Source organism: Eschrichtius robustus, chromosome 1 (assembly GCF_028021215.1).
Source record: "Eschrichtius robustus isolate mEscRob2 chromosome 1, mEscRob2.pri, whole genome shotgun sequence".
NCBI classification, from domain to species: domain Eukaryota; kingdom Metazoa; phylum Chordata; class Mammalia; order Artiodactyla; family Eschrichtiidae; genus Eschrichtius; species Eschrichtius robustus.
Genome location: NC_090824.1, coordinates 67,720,429 through 67,735,679, shown reverse-complemented (window position 1 = coordinate 67,735,679; position 15,251 = coordinate 67,720,429). Strand labels below are relative to the sequence as shown.

General features: G+C 39.0%; 1 protein-coding gene across 3 annotated transcripts in view; it reads left to right on the top strand.

The window, feature by feature from the left end:
* SCFD1 (sec1 family domain containing 1) overlaps positions 1–15,251 on the top strand; it is a 132,131-nt gene that overhangs the window by 36,099 nt on the left and 80,781 nt on the right. For all 3 annotated transcript variants that reach the window (XR_011074312.1, XR_011074313.1, XM_068546621.1), the window contains exon 10: positions 608–707. Coding sequence is in view for 1 of the 3 variants with exons in the window: in XM_068546621.1 (XP_068402722.1) it covers positions 608–707 (100 nt within the window). In the remaining 2 variants the exon portion in view is untranslated. The remainder of the gene's footprint in view (positions 1–607; positions 708–15,251) is intronic.

Sequence of the window (15,251 nt, the reverse complement as noted above, 5' to 3'; positions counted from 1 at the left end):
TGGAGTTAAACAATATATGACGTGTCTGGTAAGTGAGTAATTATATAATTAGTTACTGTTATAGTATAATGTTTTAGTTTCATATCTTATAATGGGATAGGGTTTTGTGAGCCTCTTCTCTTGAGTCTGCTTTTTTGAATTTGTGTTTTCAGGAAAAAATTGGAATTTGTAATTTATGAAACTATTGAACATTTGTATAAATTCGTAAGATCCTACTCTCTGTAATTGTTTTCCCTGAACCTGACAAAGGGTTTTCTTTTTTTCCTTTTATTCAAAAATGTAAAATATAAATCTGAGCAAAAGGAACTTATTCTTACTTTGATAACTATAAAAATTATTCTGTAGAAGTATTTGTATAGATTTTTTCCTTTAAGAAAGTTCCCTAAGTAAGACTTATAATCTAGCATTATACACAGGCTCTAGGTAGTACAAAACATTGCTTTACTTGATTGTACTAGAAAATTTTTTAGAAAGCAAAGTATTATGGAATGTCAATATTAGTATACTTATTGTTCATATGAAAATGACATATACTGAAAGTAGTAGAAGAATGTAGATGTATACACAGGTATTAAGAGTTACATAATTTTTTTTAATATATTTACAGCTTCCAAAGGCCTTTATTAGTCCTTGTTGACAGAAACATAGATTTGGCAACTCCTTTACACCATACTTGGACATATCAAGCCTTGGTGCATGACGTACTGGTAAGAGGCTAAATATTACCACTTTTTGCTAAAATGTACTAACATTCAATGGTCTTAATTTAAAATTAACATCATGGCTACAGAAATACAGATGAGAAGGATGGAGCTGACAAATAGAAACAAAAAAGGTGATGGAATTTGGTATCACTAGATGTGGATGCTGGAGAATAGTGAAGCCTTGAGGTTTAAAGTTCCAAATTTATGGTCTTTAAATTACAAGATAAATCAGTGGTATTGTTGGAATGATGGGGAACAAAAGAATGGAGGAAAATGAGTGGCAGGGTTTTTTTTTAATTTTTCATACTGAGTAAGTAAATAAATTTGTTCTCCTTGGGGAGAAAAGATGTAATTTCTCCTTTTTTTCCTGGGAATCTGTTAAGCCTCATTTTATGGTAAAAATAAATAGTATTTTTTATATTACATCATACGTTTTTTGAAGTAATTCCACATAGGGTAATTTCATGCTTAAAACTAAAATCTGTTTTATCCATGCATATATTGATCTACTAAACATTGTAAATAGCATGTGATATACACAGATAAATAAAAACAGCCCCAATCTTCAAAGATAATGGAAAGAAAAGATGTATACAAATAATTTCTGTATAAGACACTATGTAAAAGGGCCAGAATGGTCCCCATTTGTAAGATAGAAAAATTGAGACACAGAAGTTAAAGGATATGAACCTAAATTACTGGCTTTGCCAAGACCAGCACTCTAATTTACTAAATCCTAGCCCAAGCCTCTAGGGATTATAGTATATAATAGCATCATTATTGCAAAGATTGCCTGAAATGTCATACAGAAAGGAAATGAAAGACATGCAATAGATGGTTTTGGTTTAATGGTTTATTTCTTTAAAACACAGACTCTAACTGTAAAGTATTTCTTTTAATAAATCAGATTTTAGGATTACTGATGGAAATTGGCAGTTCTGCACACTTCTCTATCCTAGAGTCCTCTGCGATTCTGGACTCAAGGATAAGTGTCAATGATAGTAGTCAACTCTGATTCAGTAGAGAGAGTGAGAAGAATCAAAGGGACACTGGATCCAACCCTGAGTAACAGAACATGGAAAGTAGTTTTCATAGGTCAATAAGAGGCTGAAGGACCACTATTGGAGTGCCTACTCTTTTTTTTTTAAATTAATTAATTAATTTATTTATTTTTGGCTGTGTTGGGTCTTCGTTTCTGTGCGAGGGCTTTCTCTAGTTGTGGCAAGCGGGGGCCACTCTTCATTGCCGTGCACGGGCCTCTCACTATCGTGGGCTCTCTTGTTGGGAGCACAGGCTCCAGACGCGCAGGCTCAGTAGTTGTGGCTCACGAGCCTAGTCGCTCCGCGGCATGTGCGATCCTCCCAGACCAGGGCTCGAACCCGTGTCCCCTGCATTGGCAGGCAGACTCTCAACCACTGCGCCACCAGGGAAGCCCTGGAGTTCCTACTCTTTGACAGAACATTCTAGACCCTGGTTTTAGCAATAAATAAAGCAAATGAAAATATTCCTTTCTTCCTGTATCTTACATTCTAGTAGGAGGGACAGGCAATGAATAAAATAAAATACGTAATATTTCCTAAGGTGAAAAATACTCTCGAGAAAAATAAAGTTAAGTAATGATGAACAGGATTGCAGTTTTTTGTTTTCTTTTTAACATCTTTATTAGAGTATAATTGCTTTACAATGGTGCATTAGTTTCTGCTTTATAACAAAGTGAATCAGTTATACATATACATATGTTCCCATATCTCTTCCCTCTTGCGTCTCCCTCCCTCCCACCCTCCCTATCCCACCCCTCTAGGTGGTCACAAAGCACTGAGCTGATCTCACTGTGCTATGCGGCTGCTTCCCACTAGCTATCTATTTTACGTTTGATAGTGTATATGTCCATGCCACTCTCTCACTTTGTCCCAGCTTACCCTTCCCCCTCCACATATCCTCAAGTCCATTCTCTAGTAGGTCTGTGTCTTTATTCCCGTCTTGCCCCTAGGTTCTTCATGACATTTTTTTTCTTTTTTCTTTTTTTTCCTTTAGATTCCATATATATGTGTTAGCATATGGTATTTATTTTTCTCTTTCTGACTTACTTCACTCTGTATGACAGACTCTAGGTCCATCCACCTCACTACAAATACCTCAATTTCGTTTCTTTTTATGGCTGAGTAATATTCCATTGTATATATGTGCCACATCTTCTTTATCCATTCATCTGTTGATGGACACTTAGGTTGCTTCCATGTCCTGGCTATTGTAAATAGAGCTGCAATGAACATTTTGGTACATGACTCTTTCTGAATTATGGTTTTCTCAGGGTATATGCCCAGTAGTGGGATTACTGGGTCATATGGTAGTTCTATTTTTAGTTTTTTAAGGAACCTCCATACTGTTCTCCATAGTGGCTGTATCAATTTACATTCCCACCAACAGTGCAAGAGTGTTCCCTTTCCTCCACACCCTCTCCAGCATTTATTGTTTCTAGATTGCTTGATGATGGCCATTCTGACCGGTGTGAGATGATATCTCATTGTAGTTTTGATTTGCATTTCTCTACTGATTAATGATGTTGAGCTTTCTTTCATGTGTTTGTTGGCAATCTGTATATCTTCTTTGGAGAAATGTCTGTTTAGATCTTCTGCCCATTTTAGGATTGGGTTGTTTGTTTTTTTCATATTGAGCTGCATGAGCTACTTTTAAATTTTGGAGATTAATCCTTTGTCAGTTGCTTAATTTGCAAATATTTTCTCCCATTCTGAGGGTTGTCATTTGGTCTTGTTTATGGTTTCCTTTGCTGTGCAAAAGCTTTGAAGGTTCATTAGGTCCCATTTAATTATTTTTGTTTTTATTTCCATTTCTTTAGGAGGTGGGTCAAAAAGGATCTTGCTGTGATTTATGTCATACAGTGTTCTGCCTATGTTTTCCTCTAAGAGATTGATGATGCCTGGCCTTACATTTAGGTCTTTAATCCATTTTGAGTTTATTTTTGTGTATGGTGTTAGGGAGTGTTCTAATTTCATACTTTTACATGTACCTGTCCAGTTTTCCCAGCACCACTTATTGAAGAGGCTGTCTTTCCTCCACTGTATATTCTTACCCCCTTTATCAAAGATAAGGTGACCATATGTGCGTGGGTTTATCTCTGGGCTTTCTATCCTGTTCCATTGATCTATATTTCTGTTTTTGTGCCAGTACCATACTGTCTTGATTACTGTAGCTTTGTAGTATAGTCTGAAGTCAGGGAGCCTGATTCCTCCAGCTCCATTTTTCTTTCTCAAGGTTGCTTTGGCTATTCAGGGTCTTTTGTGTTTCCATACAAATTGTGAAATTTTTTGTTCTAGTTCTGTGAAAAATGCCATTGGTAGTTTGATAGGGATTGCATTGAATCTGTAGATTTCTTTGGGGAGTAGAGTCATTTTCACAATGTTGATTCTTCCAATCCAAGAACATGGTATATTTCTCCATCTATTTGTATCATCTTTAATTTCTTTCATCAGTGTCTTATAATTTTCTGCATGCAGGTCTTTTGTCTCCTTCGGTAGGTTTATTCCTAAATATTTTATTCTTTTTGTTGCAGTGGTAAATGGGAGTGTTTTCTTAATTTCACTTTCAGACTTTTCATCATTAATGTATAGGAATGCAAGAGATTTCTGTGCATTAATTTTGTATCCTGCTACTTTACCAAATTCATTAATTAGCTCTAGTAGTTTTCTGGTAGCATCGTTAGGATTCTCTATGTATAGTATCATGTCATCTGCAAACAGTGACAGCTTTACTTCTTCTTTTCTAATTTCGATTCCTTTTATTTCTTTTTCTTCTCTGATTGCTGTGGCTAAAACTTCCAAAACTATGTTGAATAATAGTGTTGAGAGTGGGCAGCCTTGTCTTGTTCCTGATCTTAGTGGAAATGGTTTCAGTTTTTCACCATTGAGGACGATGTTGGCTGTGTGTGTGTCATATATGGCCCTTATTATGTTGAGGGAAGTTCCCTCTATGCCTACTCTCTGGAGGGTTTTTATCATAAATGGGTGCTGAATTTTGTCGAAAGCTTCCTCTGCATCGATAGAGATGATCATATGGTTTTTCTCCTTCAATTTGTTAATATGGTGTATCACATTGATTGATTTGCGTATATTGAAGAATCCTTGCATTCCTGGAATAAACCCCACTTGATCATGGTGTATGATCCTTGTAATGTGCTGTTGGATTCTGTTTGCTAGTATTTTGTTGAGGATTTTTGCATCTATGTTCATCAGTGATATTGACCTGTAGTTTTCTTTCTTTGTGACATCTTTGTCTGGTTTTGCTATCAGGGTGATGGTGGCCTCGTAGAATGAGTTTGGGAGTGTTCCTCCCTCTACTGTATTTTGGAAGAGTTTGAGAAGGATAGGTGTTAGCTCTTCTCTAAAAGTTTGATAGAATTCGCCTGTGAAGCCATCTGGTCCTGGGCTTTTGTTTGTTGGAAGATTTCTCAACACAGTTTCAATTTCAGTGCTTGTGATTGGTCTGTTCATATTTTCTCTTTCTTCCTGGTTCAGTCTCGGCAGGTTGTGCATTTCTAAGAAATTGTCCATTTCTTCCAGGTTGTCCATATTATTGGCATAGAGTTTGCTTGTAGTAATCTCTCATGATCCTTTGTATTTCTGCAGTGTCAGTTGTTACTTCAACTTTTTCATTTCTAATTCTATTGATTTGAGTCTTCTCCCTTTTTTTCTTGATGAGTCTGGCTAATGGTTTATCAATTTTGTTTATCTTCTCAAAGAACCAGCTTTTAGTTTTATTGATCTTTGCTATCGTTTCCTTCATTTCTTTTTCATTTATTTTTGATCTGATCTTTATGATTTCTTTCCTTCTGCTAACTTTGGGGTTTTTTTGTTCTTCTTTCTCTAATTGCTTTAGGTGCAAGGTTAGGTTGTTTATTTGAGATGTTTCCTGTTTCTTAAGGTAGGATTGTATTGCTATAAACTTCCCTCTTAGAACTACTTTTGCTGCATCCCATAGGTTTTGGGTCGTTGTGTCTCCATTGTCATTTGTTTCTAGGTATTTTTTGATTTCCTCTTTGATTTCTTCAGTGATCACTTGGCTATTAAGTAGTGTATTGTTTAGCCTCCACGTGTTTGTATTTTTTACAGATCTTTTCCTGTAATTGATATCTAGTCTCATAGCATTGTGGTCGGAAAAGGTACTTGATATGATTTCAGTTTTCTTAAATTTACCAAGGCTTGATTTGTGACCCATGATATGATCTATGCTGGAGAATATTCCATGAGCACTTGAGAAGAATGTGTATTCTGTTGTTTTTGGGTGGAATGTCCTATAAATATCAATTAAGTCCATCTTGTTTAATGTATCATTTAAAGCTTGTGTTTCCTTATTTATTTTCATTTTGGATGATCTGTCCATTGGTGAAAGTGGGGTGTTAAAGTCCCCTACTATGATTGTGTTGCTGTCGATTTCCCCTTTTATGGCTGTTAGCATTTGCCGTATGTATTGAGGTGCTCCTATGGTGGGTGCATAAATATTTACAATTGTTATATCTTCTTCTTGGATCGATCCCTTGATCATTATGTAGTGTCCTTCTTTGTCTCTTGTCATAGTCTTTATTTTAAAGTCTATTTTGTCTGATATGAGAATTGCTCCTCCAGCTTTCTTTTGATTTCCATTTGCATGGAATATCTTTTTCCATCCCCTCACTTTCAGTCTGTATGTGTCCCTAGGTCTGAAGTGGGTCTCTTGTAGACAGCATATATACGGGTCTTGTTTTTGTATCCATTCAGCGAGTCTGTGTCTTCTGATGGGAGCATTTAATCCATTTACATTTAAGGTATTTATCGATATGTATGTTCCTATTCCCATTTTCTTAATTGTTTTGGGTTTGTTATTGTTGGTCTTTTCCTTCTCTTGTGTTTCCTGCCTAGAGAAGTTCCTTTAGCATTTGTTGTAAAGCTGGTTTGGTGGTGCTGAACTCTCTCAGCTTTTGTTTGTCTGTACAGGTTTTAATTTCTCCGTCGAATCTGAATGAGATCCTTGCTGGGTAGAGTAATCTTGGTTGTAGGTTTTTCTCCTTCATCACTTTAAATGTGTTCTGCCACTCCCTTCTGGCTTGCAGAGTTTCTGCTGAAAGATCAGCTGTTAACCTTATGGGGATTCCCTTGCATGTTATTTGCTGTTTTCCCCTTGCTGCTTTTAATAATTTTTATTCGTATTTAATTTTTGATAGTTTGATTAATATGTGTCTTGGCGTGTTTCTCCTTGGATTTATCCTGTATGGGACTCTCTGTGCTTCCTGGACTTGATTAACTATTTCCTTTCCCATATTAGGGAAATTTTCACCTATAATCTCTTCAAATATTTTCTCAGTGCCTTTCTTTTTCTCTTCTTCTTCTGGAACCCCTATAATTCGAATGTTGGTGCGTTTAATGTTGTCCCAGAGGTCTGTCCTCAGTTCTTTTCATTCTTTTTTCTTTATTCTGCTCTGCAGTAGTTATTTCCACTATTTTATCTTCCAGGTCACTTATCCATTCTTCTGCCTCAGTTATTCTGCTATTGATCCCGTCTAGAGTATTTTTAATTTCATTTATTGTGTTGTTCATCATTGTTTGTTTGCTGTTTAGTTCTTCTAGGTCCTTGTTAAACGTTTCTTCTATTTTGTCTATTCTATTTCCAAGATTTTGGATCATCTTTACTATCATTATTCTGAATTCTTTTTCAGGTAGACTGCCTATTTCCTCTTCATTTATTAGGTCTGGTGGGGTTTTACCTTGCTCCTTCATCTACGGTGTGTTTTTCTGTCTTCTCATTTTGCTTAACTTACTTTGTTTGGGGTCTCCTTTTCACAGGCTGCAGGTTCGTAGTTCCTGTTGTTTTTGGTGTCTGTCTCCAGTGGCTAAGGTTAGTTCAGTGGGTTGTGTAGGCTTCCTGGTGGAGGAGACTAGTGCCTGTGTTCTGGTGGATGAGGCTGGATCTTGTCTTTCTGGTGGGCAGGTCCATGTCTGGTGGTGTGTTTTGGGGTGTCTGTGGCCTTATTATGATTTTAGGCAGCCTCTCTGCTAGTGGATGGGGCTGTGTTCCTATCTTGCTAGTTGTTTGGCATAGGGTGTCCAGCACTGTAGTTTGCTGGTCGTTGAGTGAAGCTGGGTCTTGGCGTTGAGATGGAGATCTCTGGGAGATTTTTGCCGTTTCATATTATGTGGAGCTGGGAGGTCTCGTGTGGACCAGTGTCCTGAAGTTGGCTCTTCCACCTCAGAGGCACAGCACTGACTCCTGACTGGAGCACCAAGAGCTTTTCATCAACACGGCTCAGAATAAAAGGGAGAAAAAATAGAAAGAAAGAGAGAAAGAGGATAAAATAAAATAAAGTAAAATAAAATAAAGTTATTAAAATAAAGAATAAAAAATAATTATTACGAAAAAAAAATTTTTTTTAATTAAAAAAATTTAAAAAAGACAAAAAAATGGACAGACAGAACCCTAGGACAAATGGTGAAAGCAAAACTATACAGACAAAGTCACACACAGAAGCATACACATACACACTCACAAAAAGAGAAAAAGGGGATAAAATAATATATCTTTGCTCCCAAAGTCCACCTCCTCAATTTGGGATGATTCTTTGTCTATTCAGGTATTCCACAGATGCAGGGTACATCTCGTTGATTGTGGAGATTTAATCCTCTGCTCCTGAGGCTGCTGGGAGAGATTTCCCTTTCTCTTCTTTGTTCGCACAGCTCCTGGGGTTCAGCTTTGGATTTGGCCCCACCTCTGCATGTAGGTCGCCTCAGGGCGTCTGTTCTGTGCTCAGACAGGACGGGGTTAAAGGAGCAGCTGATTCAGGGGCTCTGGCTCACTCAGGCCAGGGGGTGGGAGGGGTATGGATGCGGGGCGAGCCTGCGGCGGCAGAGGCTAGCAGGACGTTGCACCAGCCTGAGGTGTGCCGTGTGTTCTCCCGGGGAAGTTGTCACTGGCAGTGGCGGGCTGCACAGGCTCCTGAGAGGGGCGGTGTGGATAGTGACCTGTGCTTGCACACAGGCTTCTTGGTGGCGGCAGCAGCAGCCTTAGCGTCTCATGCCCGTCTCTGGGGTCTGTGCTGATAGCCGCGGCTCGCGCCCGTCTCTGGAGCTCGTTTAGGCGGCGCTCTGAATCCCCTCTCCTCGCGCACCAGGAAACAAAGAGGTAAGGAAAAGTCTCTTCCCTCTTCGGCCATTCCAGACCTTTTCCTGGACTCCCTCCCGGCTAGCCGTGGCGCACCAGCCCCCTTCAGGCTGTGTTCACGCAGCCAACCCCAGTCCTCTCCCTGGGATCTGACCTCTGAAGCCGGAGCCTCAGCTCCCAGCCCCGCCTCACCCCGGCGGGTGAGCAGACAAGCCTCTCAGGCTGGTGAGTGCTGGTCGGCACCGATTCTCTGTGCGGGAACCTCTCTGCTTTGCCCTCTGCACCCCTGTTGCTGCGCTCTCCTCCGTGGCTCCAAAGCTTCCCCCCTCCGCCACCCGCAGTCTCTGCCTGCGAAGGGCCTTCCTAGTGTGTGGAAACCTTTCCTCCCCAACAGCTCCCTCCCTCTGGTGCAGGTCCCGTCCCTATTCTTTGTCTCTGTTTTTTCTTTTTTCTTTTGCCCTACCCAGGTACATGGGGAGTTTCTTGCCTTTTGGGAGGTCTGAGGTCTTCCACCAGCGTTCAGTAGGTGTTTTATAGGAGCAGTTCCACCTGTAGATGTATTTCTGATGTATCTGTGGGTAGGAAGGTGATCTCCGCGTCTTACTCTTCTGCCATCTTGAAGCTGCCCCCAGGATTGCAGTTTTAAAATTGGGAAGACCTCGCTGAAAAAGAGACATTTGAGGAAAGATCTAATGGAGAGAAGGTAGTGAATTATGTAGCTATTTGGGAGAATAGCATTCCAGGCAGAAGGATGCCTGATATGTTTAAAAGATGGCAAGGCAGCCAAAGTGGCCAGAGCAAGTAAGGCAGGGAAAAGTAGCAGGAGATGAAGTTAAATAGAACACAAGATGCAATGTAGCATAGGACATTAAAGGCCACTGTAAGGATATTGATTTTTAATTTGAGGGAAGCAGAGAGCCTCACATAGTTTTGAGTAAAGGAATGACATCTGATAACACATTTTAAGAGTATCATCCTAGCTACTATATTGAAAAAGACTCTTTGGGGGCATAGGAAGAGTCAAGGAGACCAGTTAGGAGTTGCAGTTATCTTAGCAAGAGATGATGGTGTTTTACACCAAGATGGAAATGGTGAGGGCTGTGATAATCTATTGAATGTAGAGTATAGGATTGACCGATGAATTGGATGTGAGATGTAAGAGAGAGGAGCCAAAGATGACTCCAAAGTTTTGGCCTTTGCAAATGGACAGATGTTCTTTATTGAGATGGGAAAGACGTGGGAGAAGCAGTTTTCGGGGGAAGATCAGAGGTTGAGTTTTGGACATGTTAAATGTGAGATGCCCATTAAGATATTCAAGTGTAGATATCATTAGATAGTTAGATATATGAGCCTGGAGTTAAGGAGAAACATCTAGTCTAGAGAAATAAATTTAGAAGTAGTTCATATATAGATGGCATTTAAAGCCAAGAGGTAAGATGAGATCACCAAGGGAGTGAGTATAGATAGAAGAGAGAAGAGGTCTGAGAACTGATCTCTGAGGCATTTCAGCATTTAGATATTGGCGTGGTGAGTAGGAATGAGCAATATAATATAGGAAGTAGCAGCCAGTGAGGTATGAGAACTAGGTCTATGTTGTTTTGGAAGCCAGTGAATTAAATGTTTCAAACAGGAGACAGAAATTAACTTGTACAAATGCTGAGGACTAAGAAGTCACCGTTGCATGTGGCAGTGTCAGGGTTATTAGTGAATTTGGTAAGAGTGGCTTCTGATCACTCTGATACCAAAACCAGACAAAGATGTCACAAGGAAAGAAAACTACAGGCCAGTATCACTGATGAACATAGATGCAAAAATCCTCAACAAAATACTAGCAAACAGAATCCAACAGCACATTAAAAGGATCATACACTGTGATCAAGTGGGATTTATCCCAGGAATGCAAGTATTCTTCACTATACACAAATCAATCAATGTGATACACCATATTAACAAATTGAAGGAGAAAAACTATATGATCATCTCAATCGATGCAGAGAAAGCTTTTGACAAAATTCAACACCTATTTATGGTAAAAAACACTCCAGAAAGCTGGCATAGAGGGAACTTTCCTCAACATAATAAAGGCCATATATGACAAACCCACAGCCAACATCGTCCTCAATGGTGAAAAGCTGAAACCATTTCCACTAAGATCAGGAACAAGACAAGGCTGCCCACTCTCACCACTATTATTCAACATAGTTTTGGAAGTTTTAGCCACAGCAATCAGAGAAGAAAAAGAAATAAAAGGAATTGAAATTAGAAAAGAAGAAGTAAAGCTGTCACTGTTTGCAGATGACATGATACTATACATAGAGAATCCTAAAGATGCTACCAGAAAACTGCTAGAGCTAATCAATGAATTTGGTAAAGTAGCAGGATACAAAATTAATGCACAGAAATCTCTTGCATTCCTACACACTAATGATGAAAAATCGGAAAGTGAAATTAAGAAAACACTCCCATTAACATAGCAACAAAAAGAATAAAATATCTAGGAATAAACCTACCTAAGGAGACAAAAGACCTGTATGCAGAAAATTATAAGACACTGATGAAAGAAATTAAAGATGATACAAATAGATGGAGAGATATACCATGTTCTTGGATTGGAAGAATCAACATTGTGAAAATGACTCTACTCCCCAATGAAATCTACAGATTCAATGCAATCCCTATCAAACTACCAATGGCATTTTTCACAGAACTAGAACAAAAAATTTCACAATTTGTATGGAAACACAAAAGACCCTGAATAGCCAAAGCAACCTTGAGAAAGAAAAATGGAGCTGGAGGAATCAGGCTCCCTGACTTCAGACTATACTACAGAGCTACAGTAATCAAGACAGTATGGTACTGGCACAAAAACAGAAATACAGATCAATGGAACAGGATAGAAAGCCCAGAGATAAACCCACGCACATATGGTCACCTTATCTTTGACAAAGGAGGCAAGAATATACAGTGGCGAAAAGACAGCCTCTTCAATAAGTGGTGCAGGGAAAACTGGACAGCTACATGTAAAAGAATGAAATTAGAACACTCCCTAACACCATACACAAAAATAAACTCAAAATGGATTAAAGACCTAAATGTAAGGCCAGGCATCATCAAACTCTTAGAGGAAAACATAGGCAGAACACTGTATGACATAAATCACAGCAAGATCCTTTTTGACCCACCTCCTAGAGAAATGGAAATAAAAACAAAAATAAACAAATGAGACCTAATGAAACTTAAAAGCTTTTGCACAGCAAAGGAAACCATAAACAAGATAAAAAGACAGCCCTCAGAATGGGAGAAAATATTTGCAAATGAAGCAACTGACAAAGGATTAATCTCCAAAACATACAAGCAACTCATGCAGCTCAATATCAAAAAAACAAACAACCCAATCCAAAAATGGGCAGAAGACCTAAATAGAGATTTCTCCAAAGAAGATATACAGATTGTCAGCAAACACATGAAAGAATGCCCAACATCATTAATCATTAGAGAAATGCAAATCAAAACTACAATGAGATATCATCTCACACCGGTCAGAATGGCCATCATCAAAAAATCTACAAACAATAAATTCTGGAGAGGGTATGGAGAAAAGGGAACCCTCTTGCACTGTTGGTGGGAATGTAAATTGGTACAGCCACTATGGAGAACAGTGTGGAGGTTCCTTAAAAAACTAAAAATAGAACTACCATATGACCCAGTAATCCCACTACTGGGCATATACCCTGAGAAAACCATAATTCAGAAAGAGTCATGTACCAAAATGTTCATTGCAGCTCTATTTACAATAGCCAAGACATGGAAGCAACCTGAGTGTCCATCAACAGATGAATGGATAAAGAAGATGTGGCACATATATACAATGGAATATTACTCAGCCATAAAAAGGAACGAAACTGAGTTATTTGTAGTGAGGTGGATGGACCTAGAGACTGTCATACAGAGTGAAATAAGTCAGAAAGAGAAAAACAAATACCGTATACTAGCACGTATATATGGAATCTTAAAAAAAAAAAAAAAAAAAGATTGTCAGAAGAACCTAGGGGCAAGACGGGAATAAAGATGCAGACCTACTAGAGAATGGACTTGAGGATACGGGGAAGGGGAAGGGGAAGCTGGGACAAAGTGAGAGAGTGGCATCGACATATATACACTACCAAACGTAAAATAGATAGCTAGTGGGAAGCAGCCGCATAGCACAGGGAGATCAGCTCGGTGCTTTGTGACCACCTAGAGGGGTAGGATAAGGAGAGTGGGAGGGAGGGAGATGCACGAGGGAAGAGATATGGGGACATATGTATATGTATAACTGATTCACTTTGTTATAAAGCAGAAACTGACACACCATTGTAAAGCAATTATACTCTAATAAAGATGTTAAAAAAAAAAAAAGAGTGGCTTCTGTAGTGTAGGGGTTAAACACTGAAGTGGGTATAAGAGAGATTGGAAGAAGAGGCATAGGTGAGAGAATATAGACAAACCTTGAAAGAGTTTTGCTGTATAGGAGAGTTGAGAAAAGGGGTGACTGCTGGAAGGGGACGTGAAGTCAAAAAAAGATTTTTAAATGAGAGAAAGTACAGCATGTTTGTGTATTCCCTATTGGGGAATGATCGAAAGAGAAGAGTTGGTTGTGGAGATAAGAGTGTCCTGCAGGTCTGTATGAGGCATTGGTGACCAGGATGACTACAGACCAGGATTTCTCAACCTTGGCATTATTGACATTTTGGGCCTGATAATTCTTTGCTGTAGGGGACTGTCCTGTGTCTTGTAGGATGTTTAGCAGCATCCCTGACCTCTACCCTCTAGATACCAGTAGCAATCCTTAGTTCTGGACAACCAAAATGTCTTCATTGTCAAATATTCCCATGGGGTGGAGAGGGGCAAAATTGTCTCTGATGAAGAATTACGGTTATAGGCTGATGATGGGAGTTTCAAAGCTGGAGTTGTTTTAGGGAAGAGGACAAGTGAAGAGTCTGGGAGTAACAAGGAAGACACCTAGCCCAATCCTGGGTCCAGTGGTTTGAGATGTGTGACAAGTAAAAAAAAAAAAAAAAAAAAGGTTGTGGTCTGAGAAGGCTACAGGGGATAGCCAGTTGGTGTTCAACTAGAGCAAGAAAGTGTTCAGTGGAAGTTGAGAGTAGATGTTCAGAATAGGAGATTTTGCTGATGACTGAGTATGAGTTCCAGAGGGTAGACAGAATGGTTTCAGGAATCCAGTAAGAATGAGAGATGGAATCTGAAAAGGGGTGGCATGATGAGATAGTTTTGGTAGTCTCACATTAGATTTGGTTGGTGGGGCCCTGCCTGTTGGGTGGGAGCAAGGATCTTAGAGCATACAGATCAGGGGTCACCTCTTCATTCCTGCCAGTGGTGTGTGGAGGCCATATAGCGCATCAAGATACTGGGATCCTTTCTAATTCCTAAACTTGAAGAGTTCCTGGAGGAAATTAAAGTACATGATGCTTTGAGTGCAGGCGATAAGATGTGTGTACAGGTAATTGCAATGTAAAGGAATATGCTGAGTCCCCATTGTCAGAAGAGAAATTGGGAAACATGAGTTATGGCAGACATTCCCCAAAACTAGACAAGGCTAATACTGATTTTGAGGGTTTTACTATTGCAGAGTGAAATGAGAATAATAAGGAATATGAAATGAGTTTTTACAACTGACCTTGTGAGATATACTAATTTTTATTTTCTACTATTTGAAGTTAAAATATTATTTTAAAAATACAGGACGGTAAAAGTATATGGTAGGGATTTGGGGGGCTTTGTTCTAATCTTCTTCACTTCACAGAATAAAAAGTTGGAAACCATGTGTTTCCAAGGAATTCAATTCAACAAATATTTATTAAGTGCCTCCTCTGTACCAGACACTGCTGGTCACTGGGCTACAAGGTAAACAAAGGAGACATGATCCCTGCTTGCGTGGAGGTTACAATAGTGGATTCCTGTGCACATTTGGGTTATTGTTGTTTTTATTTTTTGTTATAAATAATAGAGCAATGCACATCTCTAGTTAACTTTCTTTCTTAGGCGAGGTTCTCAGATTCCATACTACCCTTTAAGCCGTCTTTTCTCAGTAACATTATTATTAGAATATTTAGGTCTTGTGAAAATAGTCTCTGAGAAAATTGGATATAACAACCTATACAACTTACATTGAGTTAATCCTGTTCATTAATTTTCATACACTTTCTAGATGTGAAAAAACTACAACTGAGGTATCATAACCAATTGTAAGCAAGCCATTTTTTGTTGATTGTTAAAACTGCAGCTTTTGAGGTTTCTTCCGAGCTTTCAAAATTCTTAATAGTTATACCCTTCACCTCCACAAGATGGAGTAAAAGTTGTAGATGGGAGTTTCAAGTTTAACTTGAAATTGGAGCTTGCTTT